We start from the raw sequence: 22,055 nt of genomic DNA, 5'->3' as shown, positions 1-22,055 counted from the left end.
GATTCATCCTTCACATTAGTTTTTATATTAGAATCGATTATGTTTGTTTTATTTTGAATAAAAGATACTCTGTCTGAATACTATAAAGTTGCGTTTCAATAATCATTCTCATTGGCAGGTGTAGCCCGTAAGAGTTAACTTGAGACCTGACCGCCGTTGTGTACTACCTACTGCGCTCAGGTCTCAAGTTAACTCTTGCGGGTTATAGTAAATGTCTCGTTTAGAATGAATGTTTAATCTCCGCTAATATAGCTCACAATAATTAATTTAATTTGAAATTATAGTGGTTTTTAAGTAGGTGAAAAAATGGGGGCGCTAAAAAATAATTTCTTCTCAAAGTGGGCAGTAGACAAAATAAGTTTGGGAACCCCTGGTATAGTACTTGACAGTTTGCTTTAAACACAACACGGTTGTTTCTATGGAGAGTCCAGACTTGAAACCAAATTGGTTATATTCAGCTCATTGTTAAGCAAACAATCAAGTACTTTTGCAACTACTGTGGCCAATGAGATGGGTCGATAATTAATTTTGTCACTAATGTCACCGTTCTTGTTCTTAACTATCGGCACCACTACAGTCCTCGTCATCTGAGCAGGTAGGTAGGAATGTCCCACACACATAGTGAAAAACACTGCCAACACCCTGGGCAAATGGCAATCTGCATATTTCAGGTGCTCAATGCTAAGGTCATCGTGACCAGGAGACTTGCCTCGCGATGTAGATTTTATAATTTGATTAACATCTTCTGCCAAAAAACGGACATTGACCTCCTGACCACTACAACCGACACCACACATAGACAAAGACTGTCCATTTGTAACATATTTACATTGTAATGCTGCCTTTCTAAATATCATAATTATCCGGATTGGTGAGAGCCTAGAGATCCGTCACACAGTTTAATTCCTAGTATGGACTCCAGTCTCTCAAAAAAGTTATCTAAATATTTAGGCACTTCATGTAAATAGTTTTAATACTTTATAACCTTTGTAAAGAGATAATAAAAACTTTTATTATTATTATTAATAACATGTCGATGGATTAAATTATTACATATAGAGTCAGTACAATTACTTAATTCAAATGGACAGTCTATTACTTAACTTAGGTTATCATTGCACAATTTAGTATACATTTTTATTTGCTCAGGTTCTCTCACACCCCAAGGCACTCCATTACAATGCTCGATTAAATTCGTTGCATACATAATTTTTGCTTAATTTTATCTGTTCTTGCTATTTGTAGGTACACAAATTGTTGAATGTAAATTTTGAATTGATCTTGTTATATATGTAGGTTCTTGTTATAGATAGACTGGTCATACTCTCGTGCATCCAAAACATTACCTTTATGTAATGCAGTGCATACCTTTAATTCATACGCATACATAGTACTACTTTCAAATGTTTCGTTTTTATACATATTAAACGTATCTGTATGTATTTCGTTGGTAAGCCTTACTAATTAAATAAATAAACAATTTTACAAACAAGGCACCCACCCACCCAGAGATGGGCAAGCACTCGGATTTTAACCCGGAGCTTTGTTAACGTCGGGTTTAAATCGGGTTAAAACCCATTAAACCCCAAAATAGGGCAACAACTATTTACAAGTAATGTTGTAAATCGAGTTTTGTTTAAATTGAATGATATTATTTATTACAGAGTGCTTTAAACCATACCCAACTGACTTAAGCATTGAGTAGAGTTCTAGAATACGACCCTATGGGTCAGGACTTGAGTATTGCAGTGAGCACTGATAATCATACTCAAGTCCTTGCCATTAGGGTCGTGTTTCCAGTGCTTGAAACCATACTCAATTATGATTTCTAGTGCTTTAAATCGTACTCAAGTCCTGATTAGAGCATTGAGTAGAGTTCTGGAATACGACCCCTAATGTGCATGCGTCCTTAACAATGGGAATCCATATAATTAATTGTAAGGTGGTATTGTGTGGAGTTGCCTCTATTTTTTTATATCGAAATTTGTAATAAAATTAATTATACCAAATTCCGTATTTGCCGGTTTTGCTCACGATTTTGGGCTTGGATAAAAACCCGGTCAAAACTCAGGCGGGTTGATTGCGTTTTAATCTATTTCACTGCCTATCTCTGCACCCACCAAATAGTGAGTCATGGAAAAATTTCCATTTTATTTTTTGAATCATAGTTTTTCTGAATAATAAATATTTTTTCCGGATATTTTTCCTTTATTTTCCACATTTATTGACGTTGACACTTGTAAAAGTTGGAAGATACTAAACGAGAATGATGGAGTCAACAACAAATGGTGGCGGTGTAGTTGTTGGAGATTTTTTCACTGGTGTGAAATCATTTTAAATTTCATTTTTTTATATGGTTTTTAGTAGATACACAAGTTTATTTTACAATGGACGCTAAATAAATTTTCAAAATATATTTCTAAACGTAGAACATAATATTATTATGAGCCTTCCAAATTATATTTTTCCAATTTCCACTATTTAAAATTTTTCGAAAAATTACCAACAGTACACCCACAGATGAGCGAACGATGAGTAAACGAGCGCACAAATAAGATACCCACTTCACGTGTGACATTGACAATTGGTGTATACATACGTTAATACACAGATTACTATATACTAGTCAGGGACAGATGGGACAGTAAAGAACTTGCCTTTTAGTTCCGGTGTATGCGCGTAGCGCTAACATCGCTAAAGTGATGAGACTGTTATCGATTTCCTTGTGACTAGTGATGTACCATTAGGAAAAAAAAAGTTCAGGATTTTAGGTTCAATTTATTTGGTGTTGAAATGGGTATGTACACATAATAAAACAGAGTTCATTGTTTATATTTATTTATTTCTATTTCTTAACCTATGTAATTTATATTTATTATATGCCATTATTTGGGGGTCATGCATTTTCATTACATATTTCTCTTCAATGTCTCCTCTTAAAATTTTATTTATTGTATTACACCAGTTATGAATGTGCACTCTTAGTATGAGTCTTATACAATAATCAATTAATACTTTTTTGTGTTTAGTGCAACCCAGCCAGCAAAAATCGAATAGTGACAAAATCCCTTTCTTAATATGTGTTCCTATACCTTTAATATGAGCACATTTGTTTAAAGTGCTGTGAATAAAGGCGGAAATATCCCTATACAATATAAGAAAAGCCTTTGCGGGATAAGCCAAGTTACTGTTTTTCAGTTTTTTATATTCCCTTTGTACTATCCATTCATGGAAATTTTCTTTTTCATTGGCTGTGTAAGTACGCTGACAATTTTTACACTTTAATTTAATTGAGAGTCGTCTGCAAACATATCCAGCTGTGTAAGCAGACGAATGAACACTAACTCTCTCATTAATTGCATCAATTGTTGCATTGGCTGCATGCGACGCCGACAACGAAGAAAAAGTAGCAGGCATAGAGTTTAAGTCTGTAGGACTAACATTTTCTTTATCGTTTGATGAATCTACTTTTAATAAGTTAATAAAGTCCACTACAGTGTCACCGTTGTCTTCTTCACAATTTGAATACAGGGAATGAGGACCCATTACATTGGATATTAATAGCGATTTAAAAGAATTCACAAATGTATATGAATCAGGGTTTACATTTCTGTAATTCATAGCCCTGACCCTGCCAAAAAAATTCTCCAAAGGGTCTTGGTTGATCAACCTTGGATAAAAATATTTTAGTTTATAAACATTAAACAGCAAGTTGGCTATCCTTTCAAAACTTTCTAAAGTTATTATCCAACCATCAAGGGAAGGAACACGTACATAATATGTTTTTTTATTCGTTATTGCTTTTTTGCTGACTGAAACAACATACCTAACGTTTTTTAAAATTTTAATGGCTTCTCGCCAAAAGCCAAAATGTTCGGAATTTGGTTTGATTGGCCCTCTTAATTTTCCTTTTTTTGAGCTCCTTCGGGAACCATTGACACTGTCAAACAATGAATCCATGAATTGCACTGCTTCACCAGTTGTCCTCATTGTTTCACTGACTAATTCACCATTCACAGTGGTTCCTGAAGCAAAAATATGGCTATAATATATAAAAATATATTATTATTATTATTATTTAATTTTTTGTTCAATAATAAAATGATCACAATAAATTGTAAATGTACGAAACTTACTGAATAATGATGTATATTTTAGCATAGCACTGGTTTGTGCACTTAAAACTTGAGCAGCTACACTCACTCTCATTTTCTTTATTTTAGAAGCTATGACATGATGATCTGTCAACTTTTTGTGCATTCTTGTGTGACCAAGCTGACAATCAGCTCTATATACAGTTAAAATGTCATCCCATGTTGCGATTTTTCCATTGAAAATCATGTTTTTAGTCAAAAAATTGTTTCTTAACCCTTTTAGCAAGTGTGGTGGGTCATACACCACACTTAATTTTTGGTCAGCAATTTCAATTGTTCCATCTGCAACCATAAAGAAATCTTAGTAAATATTTTATTATGTGCTGTCAGCAATTAGCTTAGGGTTGACTTGGAGTGCAGGCAACATTGTGCTCAAACAGCTTACTATTGTAGCTTGGCTATTGCTATGCAGTAATTTAAACAAAAGGTTGTAACAAAACAAAAGGTCTACGTAGTAATAGGAAGGGCCAGCTGCGATCTCAGTCTTCAAACAAAATTATATTAAAACTGATTAAGCTTGGCTCTTACTGACAGTACATTGTCATTCCATGAATAGACAAATTTTATGATTTTTATGCACATGAATCTAAGATTACAAAATCAAGAAAAGTATGTTTAAAAAATGTGTTTTATAGAAAATAAATTGCTCTTGAAAAGCAATGTTAAAAACATCATTACTAACCTATTTGTACATGTTCACCTTTGAAGTTTCTCTTTCTCTCAGTCTCTTGCCTTAACATTTTTATTGCACTTCTGAAAGTTGTGCCTTGGTCACATACTAATGCCAATGGAATAAGGCCTGACTGTGACACCTTTGTAACTACTTCTGCCACAATCCTTTTCACTTCAGGAGCAGAAGTTGTGCCTTCACAAAAGTAATAACAAATGGGTTGTTTCCAATTGGAACACAATCCTCTTACCATGAAGACAAGAGCATGATCCGAGAACTTCATTTGTTTTTGAACTCCCATGTCTTTGAACCCTTTAATATCATCTTTTGATTCAACATAATGTCAAATGAGGTGTAAGAGCTACCTCGTCAAAAACAATTGAACAAAGTTTCTTTTTGGTGTCCCACTTTGTTGATTTTCTTTTGAGGAGTTTGAAAATGTTATCATTAATTCCCACATCGAAAGTAATTTTTTCAGCCAAGCGATTAAGTGTACGTTTTGCTGGCAATTTAAATATTTTTTGCAAGAGTCTGTATCCTTTTGGACTTTCTTTCATAAGTGATAAAGAGAGCAATTTTTCATCATTAGTGAATCTCATTGCCTGTTTTTTCTTATGTACAGCTTTCAACTGCATCATAAGAAAATCCTGAGCTAATTTCCCCATTCTGTTAAAATTGTTCATAAATGCAGGATCCTGAATAAATGTCTGTGCCTTATCTAATCTTTCACTGAAAGGTTTTTTTTGTATGGTCATTGCAGTTTTATTCATCTTCTTTATGAAGCAGGTGGACTTCAAGGTAGGTTTGATGAATTTCTTAGCTGCAAGCAAGATTTTAAAATATTTAACACACTTTTTTATCTTAAGACATGGCGAAACCACAGTGTATCAGTAGTAATATAGTGGCACCGCAACTGGTATGGACAGGCGTGTTGCTTACCATCAGGCGCACGACTTGTTCGTCCTGTCACTCCGTATTATGAAAAAAAATATTGTTATAACTTACTAATTTTCTTTACATGAAGTATTTTGTCTGGTTTCATTGTAGGTTCATGTACAATTGTTGCAGCATCTGAAATTAATACACATTCTGCTGTAGTACTTGTTCTCTAGATTAATTAGTTTGTTCCAATTAACTTTACCTTTGTACAGAAAACTAACTAACTTTGTACAGAATTCACACACTGCGAAGTCACAACTACACTACAAAATGCTTATACTATGAGAACTAGACAACAGATATATGTACATAAACATACTAACAATACATCCATGACTCAAGTACTAACGTTTGCCGCTAGCGTTATTCAAACTTCTAGCGTAGCACTCTTGATCACTAACTGCTTGGCTCACTTGTCGTTACATTATGGTTGTAGATTAAGTGGTATTACCTATTGACACTGATGTTATTGCTGCGGCAATGTTTTCAGAAGCAATTTCCATTGGTTTTGGAACTTGCAATTGATACGATTTGGCATATGTGTGATCTCCTGGAAAATAAAAGTAAAAATGATTCTTTTATTTTATAAAGATATTAAATTTAAAAAAAAAAAAACAAAAGAAAATATATAAAAAGTGGTCTCATTTCAATGTGAGTTTTAAAAAGATTCTTCCATAATTACATTACCAACCTTCATTGACATTTGCAACTGTTTCTTCAGTGGAATCTTCAGGGACAATTTGCTTGTAGTAATTGTGTTCAAACAAATGGTCTGCACCTGAAATCATTAGTTATTAGAATTGTTAAGGCAGGCACAACCCTATTGCAAGCATAACCCTACAACAATGTCTCTACGATAACCAGTGGAGATAAGGGTGTATCTGTGGTTGGATCTGACATTGCATAAACTAGTTCAATTCTACATAATAAATACCAGACGACTATATCTGTGGGTTTGCTCTAGTAAAAAGATCTGGGGAAATGAACTGTAGTTGTTAATAGGAAATTGAATGATATACAATAAATATGATTTACTTACCACTCGCGCTCAGGACAATGCCATGTGATATTTCTTTTCGAGAAAACAAGATCGGATAGCCATGCTGGATGCGGTTTCCAGTACCATCGAATTGATGGCGGTCGAAATGATTTTGGCAAACAAATTTGTTTACTAATTGTTCTTTACTCAAGCCACTGAGCTCCACGTTTGTGGGAATTAAGAAAGATAGCCACAATTCACGAGAATTCTATCTATGTCTATCGTTCTTAGGTATATTAAAAAGACGATGAGTTTCACTTGTTGAATCACAACCTCCAACAACATTTACGTGATGCCATGCCGTTGATAGTTTGTATGCAATTGATGGTCAGATGAGGTATTTTGGTACTCAACTCAAGCTCGAAAGCGAGGAATACACAAATAATTTCCAAATTATCAAGCGTTCAATCACAAATTCAAAACAACCAACTTGTAACAAGTAACAGCAATCCACAACACAGACACACCGATTAGGCTGACAGTGACAGACTGGCATTTCAAGATGGCGATATAGAATATGGCGGCGAAGGCAAAGCGACACTAGCGCTACGCGAATGCATTGGAACTATAAGTGTCACAGGCCTGCGTTAATAGTACCTATAGGTATAGGTCACACATGTGTTAAATCTGCCTGACAGGAAAACAAAATTTAAGTGCTTAAAGCTTGGTGCGGGAATAATCGACTGGCGTTTGTTAACTAACTTCCCGGTTTACTACTTACGTTCATGAAATATACTTCTTAAACATGTCTTCCCAACTTATAGATAAATTTAAACAACTCGATGCATATGCTAAAACTTTAGAAGATTTTAGGATAAAGACTGCCACCGGTGCAGCTGGTAATTTCAGTTTTTACATTCAAAACATCATTAATTTGTTTTTCGTAGGTTGTTAATGTTCTTATCATTGCAGTGACGATTGTGGGTGCGATTGTCATGGTCCTATTGTTCCTATCAGAGCTCCACACTTACATGTCGCCAAACATATCAGAAGAATTGTTTGTGGACACGTCAAGAGGGCACAAATTACGTATAAATATAGATATTATTGTGCCGACTATTTCTTGTAACTGTAAGTATATCCTCATTGCTCTGACCACAGTCCTTGAGGTTACAATTTTTTGTTTTGTTTGTAAACAGTTGAATCTGTAAGCTATCACAATTTTAATTTAATAAGTTATATCAAATATCACATCAAATAACTGCAAATTATAGCAGTTATATATTGATTGTGAATTTACTAAAGCATGAGCATATAACAGCAAATTGTAATAACATTATTCTCCCAGATTTGGTACTAGATGCCATGGATTCATCTGGAGAACAGCATTTACAGATAGACCACAGCATACACAAGATACGGCTTGACCTGAATGGTAATCCTATAGCCGAACCAAAGAAAGAAGAAATTGCCACTGCTAAAACTGTGATGGTCAGTGCTTATTGTGTAATAAATACTATTTTTACAGCAATATTAACAATATTGTTTAGTCAATTGTACACACACAAGAAGCATTGTTGGATGACTAAAACTTAAAAATCTGAGTCTTATTTAGCATGTATATTTTCTGTTTGAGTTAATGGGCCAGGTAGTCTTGAGGAATGTCTCATTTCTATATAATTATTATAATATGTAATGTATGTATGTATGCAACTTTATGGCAATGATCCAGATGTTATATACTGTTAGTAATAACCCTGTAACTATTAGACTGAATAGCACTTCAATAAATCTTTATGGCCAACTACTTAAAGACAACAAGAACCCAGTGATGTTGATATCGTTTTTCCAATCCTTGCATTTACACCATTGTTTACATGTAAACAAATCTTTAGTATCTCGACTCATCCGTAGAACAAAGATCTATGTGCAAGACTACTTGTTCTCAGGACAAAGTACCTTTCGTTCATTCCTTCTTCACTGTGGATGTCAGATCGACCGTTGTTCGATTTTATATTTCTGAAATGAAATAACGTATATAAATTCTCAAAACACCTTTTCATAGGCCTTAGTTTGAATAACTAAATTATTCTCGTAATGTACTTATTCTCTTTTCGCTATATAATCACATAGGACTCATTCTTCGTATGAGTCGATCTGTCAAATATTGGACAAATAATTAGTGGAAACAGATGGTGGGACTGAGCCATATTAATGCCACCATATTTTCTTTCCCATAGAGACTTTAAATTTATAAAATAATAACAACAATACTTATGAGGAAAACAGGTATAATGGACTAGACAACAATTAACATTAGACTAGTACATTTTGGCAATAGAATTATAAAATAATTATTTCAGGAGAAAAAAAATGACACTGGAATAGCAACAATAACATGTGGCAGCTGTTATGGTGCATCATTCAATGATTCTCAGTAAGATATTACTTTTATAATTAAATTTTTTTCCATTTACAACTTTAGACACTCTTGAGCGGCGCCTTAACCACAAGATTATTATTGTAAATGTCTAAATTAAAGTACATAATTGCATTTTACAATGTTTTTATAATTGGAATTTCCTGCACTCTAAATGTTTTCTTTTTGAACAACTCCTTGAAGCTAAAATATACTTATTATTTATACATTATTTTTTATTACTTATTATTTATTAATTTTATACATTGGTATACACATTGTACACTTAAAATAATTCTTCCCTCCTTATCATAACTAACATGAGATCTACAATCCCCTCTTAAGGTTTTTTGTATCTTCTTCTTTTGAATGTTATGGCCCCATCGATATTTAGTTTCAAGTTTCGTTGTTAAGCAAAATCAGTGTAACTGTCATCTTTTACTAGTAAATCAAAGGAGATCGCGAAGGTAGAATAGTACTATATCGCGCTCTATGTCGCTCTCGCGCAAGTCGCACCCTGTCGTGCTAGCCCTACTGGGGCCAATATCTCAAAAGTTACCTAAACGCAAATGCGTTAGTTATGACAAGGAGGGCAGTTTTCTTTTTCTTGTCGATCTGCCATCAGCTTGTAAAGTCATAATCAATCGGATGGGTTTTCTTAATGGATGGAGGGAGTTGCTCCTGCAAGCATCATGCCCTGTCATGGTTTGTAGTGATGCTCACATTCATTGATCCAGGTTTAAGATGAGCCATCATTTCAACCACGTTAGGTTTTATGAATGCAACAGGTATCTTGCCAATTTGTTCTTGTGGATAAGGAATCGCGCTTTATATTTTTTACTGTAGTTCTTTACTTCTTCTTTGATAGATTTGCGAAGTATTTGTAGAGTGTGTAAAAGTTATTTTAATTTTCAGTTGTTGTAATACATGTGACGATGTAAAAGAAGCATATAGAATAAGAAGGTGGGCTCTACCAGACCTGGAAACTATAGAGCAGTGTAAAGATGATGAATCTTTAGAAAGAGTGAAACAGGCACTAAAAGAAGGTTGTCAGATCTATGGACATATGGAAGTAAATCGGGTAAATTGTTTCTCCCATTCTTGTAAAAACACTAAAGATTAGTTACTTCCTAAGCTAAGCCTACCTACAGATAGACACATAATAAACTTTCATACCTTTTCTTTATATATAATTACATCAGATGAGATTGTGGCCAAGTATGCATAATTAATTTCTTCTGCTACGGTGTGCGCGGATCCGTGACCTAATACCGGTTCTTATGGACAACCAAAAAAGGTTTGCTGAGAAAGGGTTAAAAATAGTTAAAAGTGGCTTTCATGCTGGTGGGCTGTTTCTGGACCTAAAAATTGTAAAATACGTAATATTATTACAAAGCCTAATATTGTAAATGAAGGTTGTCAGATCTATGGACATATGGAAGTAAACCGGGTAAATTGTTTCTCCCATTCTTGTAAAAACACTAAAGATTAGTTACTTCCTAAACTAAGCCTACCTACAGATAGACACATAATAAACTTTCGTACCTTTTCTTTATATATAATTACAATACGTAAAATTGTGGCCAAGTATGCATAATTAATTAATTCTTCTGCTACGGTATGCGCGGATCCATGACCTAATACCGGTTCTTATGGACGACCAAAAAAGATTTGCTGAGAAAGGGTTAAAAATAGTTAAGTGGCTATTCATGTTGGTGAACTGTTTCTGGACCTAAAAATTGTAAAATACGTAATATTATTACAAATCCTCATTTTAGGTTGGTGGAAGTTTTCACATTGCTCCAGGGAAAAGTTTCACAATAAATCATGTCCATGTCCATGACGTACAGCCCTTCTCATCATCAGTATTTAACACCACACACATTATTAAACATTTGTCATTCGGGAATGACATCAAGAATGCAAATGCCAACACTGCACCCCTAGATGGAGTCACAGGCTTAGCAAAGGAAGGTGAGAATAACCATTTTGATCCATCAAACACAGTTTGGTCTTATAATTTATTACATAATTATGATTACTTAATAGTAATGTTGATTACTTAAGCATTCAACAAGAATTTAATTCCATTACTAAATCTAGCCATTCTTAAACCTTAAGTTCCTCATATTCATAACTGTGAACTGTAAACGAAGTTAGGTCTACAATAACATTACTATTGTTTTCAACACTTTTAATTAATAGCAAAAAACAATATTACTCTAAGATCATTTAAACTATATACAAAATGAGCATGAACATTTGAGGTGGCAGCTTCTCTAGCAACGTATTCCAGTTCCAATAGCCATAAAGGTGCCAAAGGTTCCTCCGCCCTGGAGCATTACTTTCCCCACAGAGTGCACTAATTCTCGACCTCTTGCGCCATATCTGAAACAAACATTACACCAGCTCATCTAAATACCTTTACCCGTAAATTGAACTGCCTAACGTGGCCGATTATGTGGAAGATCCATGGTTTTATAAAAACAACTCTCTAGACTAACCTCAAAGCAGTGAAACCACCGAAGAGACCTCCGCTAGCCATTCCCACACAAAATCCTATCATAAAGCCCATTTTCATTTTATCGAAACATGTAGGCCCTTGACTTTGGTACATACCACCTGGTACAGGCATTTTTTACGGGATTTTTTTCAATAGTTTGGATAAAAACTCTTGATTTTTCTACGAGAATAGAAGTAAACTACATGTACATTTTGTAGAAATGTCAAAATGACAAACGTCTTAAATTTATTTTTTTCTTTTTTTGGCTTTTCGCGGTCAGCTTTGAGTTGGAATGGTTAACTTGATTTTTTGAAAAACAATTAATTTCTTGTAAGTTATGAAATTTAGGATACGGATTTACAAAAAAAAAACGGATAGGTGGAGGAATTTGACTATTGGACAACAGTGGACAAAGGAGAAAAATAAATTAATAGTTATTATTATATTATAATAATAATATGATAACGAAACTATCTAAATTTTTATATTATTATACAATGGGTTGATTTGCATTCTTTTTTCAGTCAACTTTTCTAATTAATATAAATAAATAGTAAATTATACGATACTAGTACATAATCATAATTAACCCTTTCAGGACCATAACGTTATAGGAGGTAAAGTAATCATTCTGATTGTTTAAGATGACTCATTAGGCATGTAATAAACGTATTTAAGAATGAAAATAATAATAATAATAATAGATTTTCAGTTATTTTTTGGGACATATTTGTCCCTATGGACGTCAAGGGCTGAGTTTTTACTTAATTAGCGTGTAATTACGTGTCTTACATTTATTCGTAATTTACGAGTTTTATAAAAACAAACAACATATTTATATATTTTTATTAATTAAATTATAATATTTTAATGCTAGAGTTATATTTTTGTTTTATTTTATTTATGATATTCATCGAAACAATTTCTGTCATTGGTGTAACAGAGATGAACTTTGCATACAGTACATGTATTATTTGTGCGACTTTCTCGCTTGTACTTAGCACAATTTACACACCGTTTTCTGTTATTCACTTTTTCCATAGGATGTGAAGTCATTTGCCGTTTTATAGCTCTTCGTACCATACTAGTTTTTGAACTAGGAGCATCTCGTTGTCTGGCTGTAAAACTATTGACTAAACTCCGAGCTATTACTTGTCTGAACTGTAAGCTGGTCAACAAACTACCTTCCATTTTTTTTTCATTATGAAGCTTCGTGTATATAGTAAATGCATTATTCACAGATATATCAAACAAGTCAAAGAACAGTCGTAAATAATATTTTATTTTGGATCTTCGATCTAGCTCATAGCACACCTTACGTTGATCCATAAGGTCAACTCCACCCATGTTTTTATTATAAAAAGACACGATCCGAGGGCATTTTACTTCAATTTTCTCTGCTGAACCAGCTTGACGGCGTTTTACAATGTCTGTTTCGATAGGCGATAGAAAGTTTGTGAGTAAATGTACTCCTTTGTTGTCCATCCACTTGACGTAACTTATGCCTTGAAAACTTGTAGAATACATATCTCCGCGCTTCATGTTTTTGTCAATAGGTGCAGTTTTAGGAAGATTTTTTCGGTTAGTTCGAACAGTCCCACATGACTTCGTATTCTGAGATATCAATTTATATTGCAACAATGGCGAATTGAAAAAGTTGTCAATATATATTTCACAACCCAAACCCTTCAATTTTTCTGTAAGTTGAAGTACAACCGATTCGCCTAACCCATACTCAATACCAGTTGTACGCTTACCGGTATATAAATCGAATTCGAATAGGTATCCGGTTGCCGAATCGCATCGGCACCATAGCTTGAAGCCCCATTTGACTGGCTTGTTTTTTATGTATTGTTTCATTACATTATGCCCTTTAAACTTTATCATATGTTCATCTATTGATTGTTCTTTGGTATTGTTGAGGGCATTTTGGAATGACTCGTTTAGATGTTGAATTACAGGTCTTATTTTGTAGGCTCGGTCAAAATTGGGACTGGAAGGGTCTCGTACTTTTTCGTTATTACAAAAATGTAGATTTTTACGTAATTCCTCGAAACGAGCCCTAGGCATAACATTTGCTACGAAAGGTACTGCCATGTCAGGTTCTGTAGACCAGTAATCTCTCAACGATGGTAAAGTATGATATCCCATTACTAAATTCAAACCGAGAAATGCTTTCATTTCATCTATTTCAACGGAAAATTCTCGTCCGTTTTGATGAGCGTATCGCATTGACTCTGATACTATCAACTGTACTAATATATCGAATTTTGTAGTTGAAAGGAATATTTCAAAAGGAGTCAACGTATTGTTTTCCACATCTTGACAGATTTGCACCTTTCCGAATTCATATTCAACACTTTCAAATACATTCGGAACGTATGTTCTCTGGGTCCACTTGAAAACTGGTTGCTGAAGGGTAAGTTGTTCGTTCACAAGTTCTACCGCAGAAGTTGAAGGTTCGGGTGATGATATCCTGGATTCTTGAAGTTGATGTGTCGAATCTTCTATCTCAACTTCGGATACCCCTTGGTCATCATCCTGTGTCAGTAGCCTTTCATCTTCTTCGTCAAGCAATAAATTGTTTTCATCGTCACTATTATCACCCATCAAAATCTGCTGGATTTCATTTTCCTTGAGTTCGAAAATCGCACGTCCTCTACGATACATAATCTGTAAACATAAATATAAGAAATGAGGGTAAAAGTAAAAAAAACACAACAGCAATATTGAAGTGGATAAATACCCTTACGGACCACAGGGACACTGGTGTCCCTTTACGTTTATGACAACAAATCGAAGCTAACAATATAAAATTTTAATTTTATTATTAAATAAAATAAGAAAGTACTTACCAGGCAGTAAATATTTTCTATATAATAACTTGTCGACGACTATTGCACTCAAAATACTTTTTCAAAATATAAGAAATCCGCGCGAAACAAATTGACAATTTGAAATGACCATAGACAAAGACTGATACTTTACATGCTGTGTTGCTATGAAAAAATAATAAAAAGATACGTTCAGAAACTAGTTAACGTCAAAATTACACCTACTGTTTTATTAGTTTCAGAGATATTTTATATATTTTTACGGGGACACGGGTGTCCCCGTAGTCCTCAAAGGGTTAAAAAAATAGGTAATCTAAGCGATCGAGAAAGATTACGTATCCCTCGGTGAAGCGGGTGCCGGGTCACTGCCCTTGCGTGGTGCATACGACTTGAGACATTTTGCAAAACTTTACTTTTTATGTTTTTAGATGATTTAGTTTTATTTCTATTATTAATTTCTTAAATGTGGCGAGAATGCAAATCAACACACTGTATATTTAGGTTAAAATATTTAATAAAATAAAATAATTATTAATATACTATTAGGAAATTTATCTAAATACACGAAGATGCTTAAAAAATGTTGCATTTCGCTTTGAAATATTTGAAGTTTTCCGCAAAAATTCTCAAAGCGGAATCAATTTTATCGCAAAAATTGTTCATTAAACTAAACTTGTTGATTAATGTCCATAGACTTTTTCGTATCTGTACTGGATCTTGTAGGCTCTGTACCATGTTCATTGTTACGGTGGACTGGTGTGGAAGCTGCCACATGTTGCTAAACATGGCGAAACCACGAGAGACAACATTACCTGTTCTTGTTGAACCCTCAAAAAATGTATCGCCAATTAATAACGAATTGATAATAAATAAAATTACATTTCATATTATATTCACAGCTTTATTTTTTATAACTCGCGAGAAACATCGAGCCTAAAAAACATCACAATTGTGACCTAATCTTTTTAAGCTTCCGTTTACAATGTTTTATTGCACAGGATGGAGCGTAACACGATCATCAACTGCACTTTGTTCTTTCTGAACATGTACTACGTCTGGGGCTAAATCAGTTCGTTCGTACCACGGCGCGGCGTTCAAATTGAAATAGAATTATCTACATTTTGTTACAATATTGTTAGGACATAGCTCTATTTACACAAACAATGTCGGCATACCTATCAACACCGGGTAATTTACATTTGGAACATTCTTCTTCAGCAAAGAACACATCGACCATAGTGTTAAGAAACTGGCTTGTCATCTCTTTTTCTACGATTTTTTAATACAATGACGGCAATTTTTTTCGGAATTTAACTATGTACGGTTAGGCATAGGAAGACTTTCGTCTTCAGTGTCCATTGATGAATCGTCAATTTCAACATCATACGCTACTGGAGACCCAGAGCCTCCACCACGGTCCATCAACCCCATAATAATGAAAAGACTTACCTAAATACGAAAACTGCACTAACTACAAAAAAATATTTTATCAAATAAAAGAAAGAGAAAATAAAAAATACACAAATGACTGTAATGATCTCAATTTAAAATTTGAAACCCACATGGGAAGGAATTGAGCATTATCATTACTTATAGACTTAGAGCATCGTAAAGAGAATAAACTTCTAATCTACAACTTTGTCTTAAAACCTATTTGGACATACGGTATTCAGCTATAGGATATGGCTAGCACGAGTAATAAATATACTTTGTCGTCAATGAATTCAGAATTACATCCTGTGCAATGCGCCTTGGTTGACTCCACGGAAGAGGTTGACTCGGAATGAACCTATAAGTGCCATAAAGAACGTTTTTCCTGTCAACTATGGTCAAGGGGCTTATGCGAGGTCATGTGCTATAGTTGGGAGGTGCAGCATTGGCCGCTCCACCAAAGACGACCTATCTATTTCAAAAGATTCGCTAATGAGTTAGCGGCCGATTGCAAATTATAATTTATAAAAATTGTACGCCAAATTAGACTTCCCGCGAATTTTTTGAAAAAAATAAATTTTTTTTTTTTTTTTTTTTCAAAACAAAAGGAAACTATTGACATACAATATCGATAATTTTTGTTTTTAAACAACGAAATACTTTCAGTCTAGTCACAGACATGTGGTTTCAGGAGCTACAATGTTCCAGTACTACATAAAAATTGTGCCGACAGTATATTCGAAACTGGATGAAACAACAACGTTCACAAATCAATTCTCTGTGACAAGACATCAAAAAGGAGTGTCAATAAGTAATGGAGAATCTGGTATGCCTGGAATATTCTTTAGTTATGAACTCTCCCCTCTAATGGTGAAATATACTGAGAAAGAAAGGCAAGTGTAATGATAAAATTTATTTTAATACTATACATCCATTTGTCAAGGTTAAGATCTGTCAAGCTTGTCACTTTAGATTTATATATATAATATTGAAAAGAACAGTTCAAAGTCCAGTGTCAAGCTTAATATTATACTCTTGACTGTACGAGACAACCAATGTTTTCTTTATTTTTACAGGTCCATTGGTCATTTTGCTACAAACATCTGTGCAATTGTCGGAGGAGTTTTTACAGTAGCTGGTATCGTTGATACACTACTTTACCATTCAATATACACATTTGGCAATAAAATTGTTTTAGGTAAAGCTGGATAAACAAGTCACAATGTTTTCAAAAAAGTATTAAAATCACTAACATTACATTTTGCATACTTTTTACAAAATTCTATATCAGTGTCTTCGACTACAGCTATAATTGGAACAAAGTTTTCTTTCGTTGGATCATATTGAGCTCTTCCTAATCTTTCCAAAAATGTATGTCTTTGTTTCACTTTGAAGTTTCTGCACATTAATACTCCTGGATTTTGTAAAAGAGTGCTATGAGGTACTTTCATGACATTGTGTAAATAGTTGAATCTATACAATAAATTCTTTTGATCTGAAATTAAAGTAGTATTAATTAGTTTCTTTTCCCCACATCTAATTTAAGAGTGTCACCAGAGAGCGTAATATAAGTTCTTTACACTTACTCAACATCCACATTCTGGGCTTAGCTAATAATAACTGTTTAACTTCATCATCCTTGAAACCCATTTCCTCTTTGACAACAAAAGTATTGGTATTGACGTGATGTAAATTGTATGTGATGAGTTTTGGCTGTTTTGCTGATAAAAATCTCACTTCTTGACCAGTTAAAGTGAATTTTTCTTGGTAATACCCTAAACGTTTGTCTATTCTTACAGTACTAAAAAATGTAAATTATAATTATTAGATACCTTATGAAATTTCATTGTAATATTGAAACACTGAGTAATTCATACTTGCCTAAACATCAACCAAAATGGATTCTGAGAAACTATTCTCTGTATTTGGTTATCAGAGAATCTTTTGGATTTAAGATAGTTCACTCTAATTTCAAGATCTTCTAGTGGTTCACATAGTATCAAAGGATTTGTTGTAATGTACCCTCCAATTTCTTCTGCACCAACATAATCTTTTAGAAACCAAATTTGTTTTTTAATATCTTTTTCAAAATCAAGTTTTAATATCTTTTCAGCTATATATGGTTTCTTCTCAATTTTACTTAAATTCACATTTAAATCAACTAAGTTTTTTAGTGTTTCTGATATGTTCACATACGCAGCAAGATTATATGACTTCGGAAAATATGGTGTGATTTCTGATACATCGTGTTTAACTTGTTCCAATACATTTATTTTATTAGTTTCTGTCTGCAAATTGCCTAGAATACTTGGCAAATTATAATTTTGTACACCACTACATATTCGTTTGCTAATATTTACATTAATTTTACAAACCAATGCGATTCTTACACAACTGATACAAGTGCTCATCTTTTCTGCCTTGTTTCAAAAATCAAGCATAACATGCAGTCCGCATGTTATTTCAAACGCCGGCTGTTTATTTTAACACAGTAAAACGGCACAAGAATTCTAATAGAATAACCTAATTCAGAAAAACCAAAACAACCTCGGACGAAATAAATTAGACATAACCTCACAATTTTTTTTTTTTTTTTTGTTGTTTCTGGCACTTCGCGGTTTGCGTTGTGCCACAGCAAAAGGGGACACTTATTCATGGAAAACAATGGAAAGGGAAAATAATTTGGAAGAAAGGATCAGGGAAGTGCGATTAAGGTTAAATAGGAATACAAACATATAAAATATAAACATAACAATTTTGTGACAAACGTAATATAGCTACATATTTGTAATTTGATACAATTGAAAGTTATAAACGAAGCGAAACATTTATAGATAATAGGACTATTAGATGCCAAAATAAGCTTTACAGTAGTAGGAAGAGGGAATCCAATGGCGATGAGGACATGGAACAAAAAGGAATGATCGTATAAAGGACAGTTGAGTACAATATGATTTAGATCACCTATCTCTCCACACTCGCAAAGGTCACTGTCTATAATTTTAAACTTGGCTAAGTGGGCTGGAGAACACACATGCCCCAGTCTCATGCGAATCAGTACACTTGTGGCCAACTTTCCAAATTTCATTTTGAAAACCAAGGCTTAGTAGGAATAGAGGGTTGTATACTCGCATAAAACGATCCCTTCGTACGGCTGCTAACACTCCAAAATTCCTGCCAGTATCAGCATCTAAATCATGACAGTAATTAGTAAAAAATGCTAGATCACCGCAATCAATCGCTTCACCCGCCAGTTGGCCTGCGCGTTCATTGTCTGGGATGCCGCAATGACTCGGCACCCAAGCAAACACTACAGAATAACCTTTTATTGTACACTGATAAAGTAAATTTCTAATTTCTAATATAATGGGGCAAATCAGTTTAGAACTAAACGGAAACTTGGACAATGATTGCAGTGCGCTCATAGAGTCAGAAAATATTATACTCTTGTTTAACTTAGCTATTAGAATAAACTCTACACTTTTAAACAAACCAAAACATTCTCCGGTGTATACAGAAGTTTCAGGTGGTAACTTAACTTTTGGACTATTTTAGATTGCTGATGATACACTCCCACTCCAACATTTCCAGCAAGAGAGCGTTTTGATGCGTCACTAAATAAATAATGCCAACCATCAAATCACTCTCAGTAATTAAGCGTAAAGAATGAGGAGCATCAAAATGACTTTTATTAATTCCAAACGAATATCTGGTGTTAAAGTTAGAACCTCGTAAGTATAACAAAAAAGAGGATACTGAGAATATTGATAAGTGGGGGCTTCAAGTGCAAGGTATTTGTGAAAACTAATGACAAGGCTTGGTAGAGATTTTCGAGTCCAGTATGGAGAAGATGTTATTTTTCGAGAGAGACATTGTAGTTTGTATAGAAGAGGATGATTTGAAAGTTGCAAGCATCGAAAGAAATACCTGTCAGACAAAAACTGACGTCGTAATAGAAGTGGAGGATCTACACACTCGACCTGCAATGCATTTATGGGGCTAGACTTCATAGCACCTGACAGAATTCTCAAAGCCTTTGATTGAATATTGTCTAACTTTTTAAATGCCGTAGTACAACTTGGCTCCAACAGAAAAGTGGCGTAGTCCAATACACTCCTTATTATGGCATTATAAACAAGTTTAAGAGAGAAAGGATGCGCACCCCACCAGACACCGGCAAGACATTTTAGAATATTTAGGTTACGTTCACATTTAGCCGTAATATATTCACAGTGAGAAATACCAGTGAGTTTAGAGTCCAGTACAATACCTAGAAATTTATTTTGAAGTCTAACTGGAATAGGAATGGAATCATATAAAATTTCAAGATTCGGTGGGTAGCGCATCCTAGAGAACAAGACTATTACACTTTTTGAAGCAGACAGACAAAGTCCATTAACATCCAACCAAAGTCTTAAAAAATTAAGAGATGAGGACAAAATATTACAAGCTCTAGGAATGTTAGTATCAGATGCGTACAACAGCAAATCGTCAGCGTATTGTAAAATTCCAACTTTGTCCTGGAGAGCAACTTTCAGGTCGTAGGTATAAATATTGTAAAGAATTGGACTAAGTACAGATCCCTGAGGAAGTCCCCTCCATACTAGCCTGGACATAACAGAACCGTCGTCAAGATATAAATTGATGCGCCTTTCCGACAACATATTGACTACAAAGTTTGAAAGTAATACAGGTACATTCAGATCGTATAATTTCTTTTCCAACACAGATATAATAACGCTATCGTACGCTGCACTAATGTCTAGAAATGCCGAGAGTACTGACTTGTTATTAGTAAAGGCGAGGCGAATATCAGTAACCAAAATGCTAATACCGTCAATAGTACTTTTACCTTTTCTAAACCCAAATTGGTTGTATGAAAGTAAGTTTTTACTTTCTAAGAACCATTCCAATCTATTTTTAACTAAATGTTCTGCAATTTTAGCAAGTAGAGAGGAAAGGGCAATCGGTCTAAAAGAGGACACTATAGATGGTGGTTTATTAGGTTTAGGAATAGCTATGATAGACTGTGATTTCCAAGATGGTGGAATTATCCCAGAAAGCATGACGCCATTAACTACATCTAGATAATATAAAAGAGTGTTGTCGCTACTATGAACAAGAAAGGAATATGGAACCCCGGCCTCACCAGGGGCAGAATCTTTGACTTTTGTTAAAACGCCTTTCAGTTCAGACAAAGTAAAGGGGGCATTAAGACCTGTTCTACCAATTGATTGAGGAAATGGGAATTGTGCTATAATTGACTCAGGAACCGAAGGAGGAGCAAGTTTATCGAGAAATATGCTTGCTAAATTTGGAGGTAACGAAAACACTGAGGTGAAGTATTCGTACCAGTCCTAAACCTTCTTATATTTTGCCATACAATGGTTGGGTGGACGTCAGGACAAATAGATACACAAAAACGCCTCCAGCCATCAAACTTCTTTTTCTTAAGCAGCTTACGGGTCTCACGTGCGATTTGGCTGAAAACTTCATAATTTTCTGCGGTCATTGCGTTACGGTAGACTCGCTCAGCCGCTTTTCTTTTTTTAATTGCATCCAAACATTCTCTGTCCCACCAAGGTGGAAAAGGGATTCTCGACGATTGGGGCATTTTTAAAGCGAAAAGTTCATCAGCAACTTCTATCAGGAGATTACTAAGAGCCTCTGAACATTCTGAGACACTATCAGTGAGTATATTCGGTAAAGATGATATTTTCTTGTCTACTCTATCTTTAAAAATACTCCAATCATCATCAATTTGTGTTTTAAACGGGGACTACGTTTTATGCAACTATGAGAGGAACACGGGAAAGTAATAATTATTGGAAAATGATCACTACCACATGGAGAAGAGAAGACTGACCAGAATAGGGTGGATGTTAAGCCAGGAGTACAAATTGAAAGGTCTGGGACACTGAAACCCTCAGATGGCTCAGTCATTCTTGTGGGAGAGCCGGTATTTAAGACACAAAGATTTTGATTGTCTAGTATATCCAATAATATGTCCCCATAGTATGTAGAAAAAGAACTGCCCCAAGAACGGTGTTGGCAGTTGAAATCATCTAGAATAAGAAATGGTTTAGGAAGAATAGGAATTAAGTTGTTAATTTCAGAGAGAAGAGA

At 34.4% G+C, this 22,055-nt stretch overlaps 5 protein-coding genes across 5 annotated transcripts; 1 reads left to right on the top strand and 4 right to left on the bottom strand.

Moving 5' to 3' along the window:
- Nucleotides 1–2,660: 2,660 nt before the first annotated feature.
- Nucleotides 2,661–4,520, bottom strand: LOC113237057. Its single transcript, XM_026473311.1, has 2 exons — nt 4,137–4,520; nt 2,661–4,025 (listed from the first exon to the last, which is right to left on the bottom strand). The coding sequence occupies exons 1-2, from the start codon at nt 4,444–4,446 to the stop codon at nt 2,836–2,838; spliced, it is 1,500 nt and encodes a 499-aa protein (XP_026329096.1). The 5' UTR covers nt 4,447–4,520; the 3' UTR covers nt 2,661–2,835.
- A 322-nt stretch (nt 4,521–4,842) lies between these two features.
- LOC113237211 lies at nt 4,843–6,973 on the bottom strand. The gene is made up of 5 exons (XM_026473554.1): nt 6,803–6,973; nt 6,455–6,541; nt 6,215–6,313; nt 5,830–5,895; nt 4,843–5,644 (listed from the first exon to the last, which is right to left on the bottom strand). The coding sequence occupies exons 3-5, from the start codon at nt 6,264–6,266 to the stop codon at nt 5,157–5,159; spliced, it is 606 nt and encodes a 201-aa protein (XP_026329339.1). The 5' UTR covers nt 6,267–6,313; nt 6,455–6,541; nt 6,803–6,973; the 3' UTR covers nt 4,843–5,156.
- Nucleotides 6,974–7,434: 461 nt separating this feature from the next.
- On the top strand, nt 7,435–17,175 carry LOC113235179 (endoplasmic reticulum-Golgi intermediate compartment protein 3). Its single transcript, XM_026470794.1, has 8 exons — nt 7,435–7,641; nt 7,715–7,873; nt 8,091–8,233; nt 9,106–9,179; nt 10,077–10,242; nt 10,940–11,135; nt 16,621–16,822; nt 17,006–17,175. Exons 1-8 carry the CDS (start codon nt 7,548–7,550, stop codon nt 17,139–17,141), a joined length of 1,170 nt encoding a protein of 389 aa, XP_026326579.1. The 5' UTR covers nt 7,435–7,547; the 3' UTR covers nt 17,142–17,175.
- LOC113235188 (reactive oxygen species modulator 1) lies at nt 11,155–11,901 on the bottom strand. Its single transcript, XM_026470805.1, has 2 exons — nt 11,666–11,901; nt 11,155–11,549 (listed from the first exon to the last, which is right to left on the bottom strand). Exons 1-2 carry the CDS (start codon nt 11,794–11,796, stop codon nt 11,441–11,443), a joined length of 240 nt encoding a protein of 79 aa, XP_026326590.1. The 5' UTR covers nt 11,797–11,901; the 3' UTR covers nt 11,155–11,440.
- On the bottom strand, nt 17,147–20,593 carry LOC113233228 (transcription termination factor 3, mitochondrial). Its single transcript, XM_026468269.1, has 4 exons — nt 20,377–20,593; nt 17,811–17,979; nt 17,516–17,730; nt 17,147–17,424 (listed from the first exon to the last, which is right to left on the bottom strand). Exons 1-4 carry the CDS (start codon nt 20,591–20,593, stop codon nt 17,147–17,149), a joined length of 879 nt encoding a protein of 292 aa, XP_026324054.1.
- Between the last annotated feature and the right edge of the window lie 1,462 nt (nt 20,594–22,055).

The sequence above is a fragment of the Hyposmocoma kahamanoa genome, unplaced genomic scaffold (assembly GCF_003589595.1).
Source record: "Hyposmocoma kahamanoa isolate Upper Pololo Valley unplaced genomic scaffold, ASM358959v1 102, whole genome shotgun sequence".
Taxonomy (NCBI): domain Eukaryota; kingdom Metazoa; phylum Arthropoda; class Insecta; order Lepidoptera; family Cosmopterigidae; genus Hyposmocoma; species Hyposmocoma kahamanoa.
Note: the sequence above shows the minus strand (reverse complement) of the source record. Positions and strands in the feature narration are given on the sequence as shown.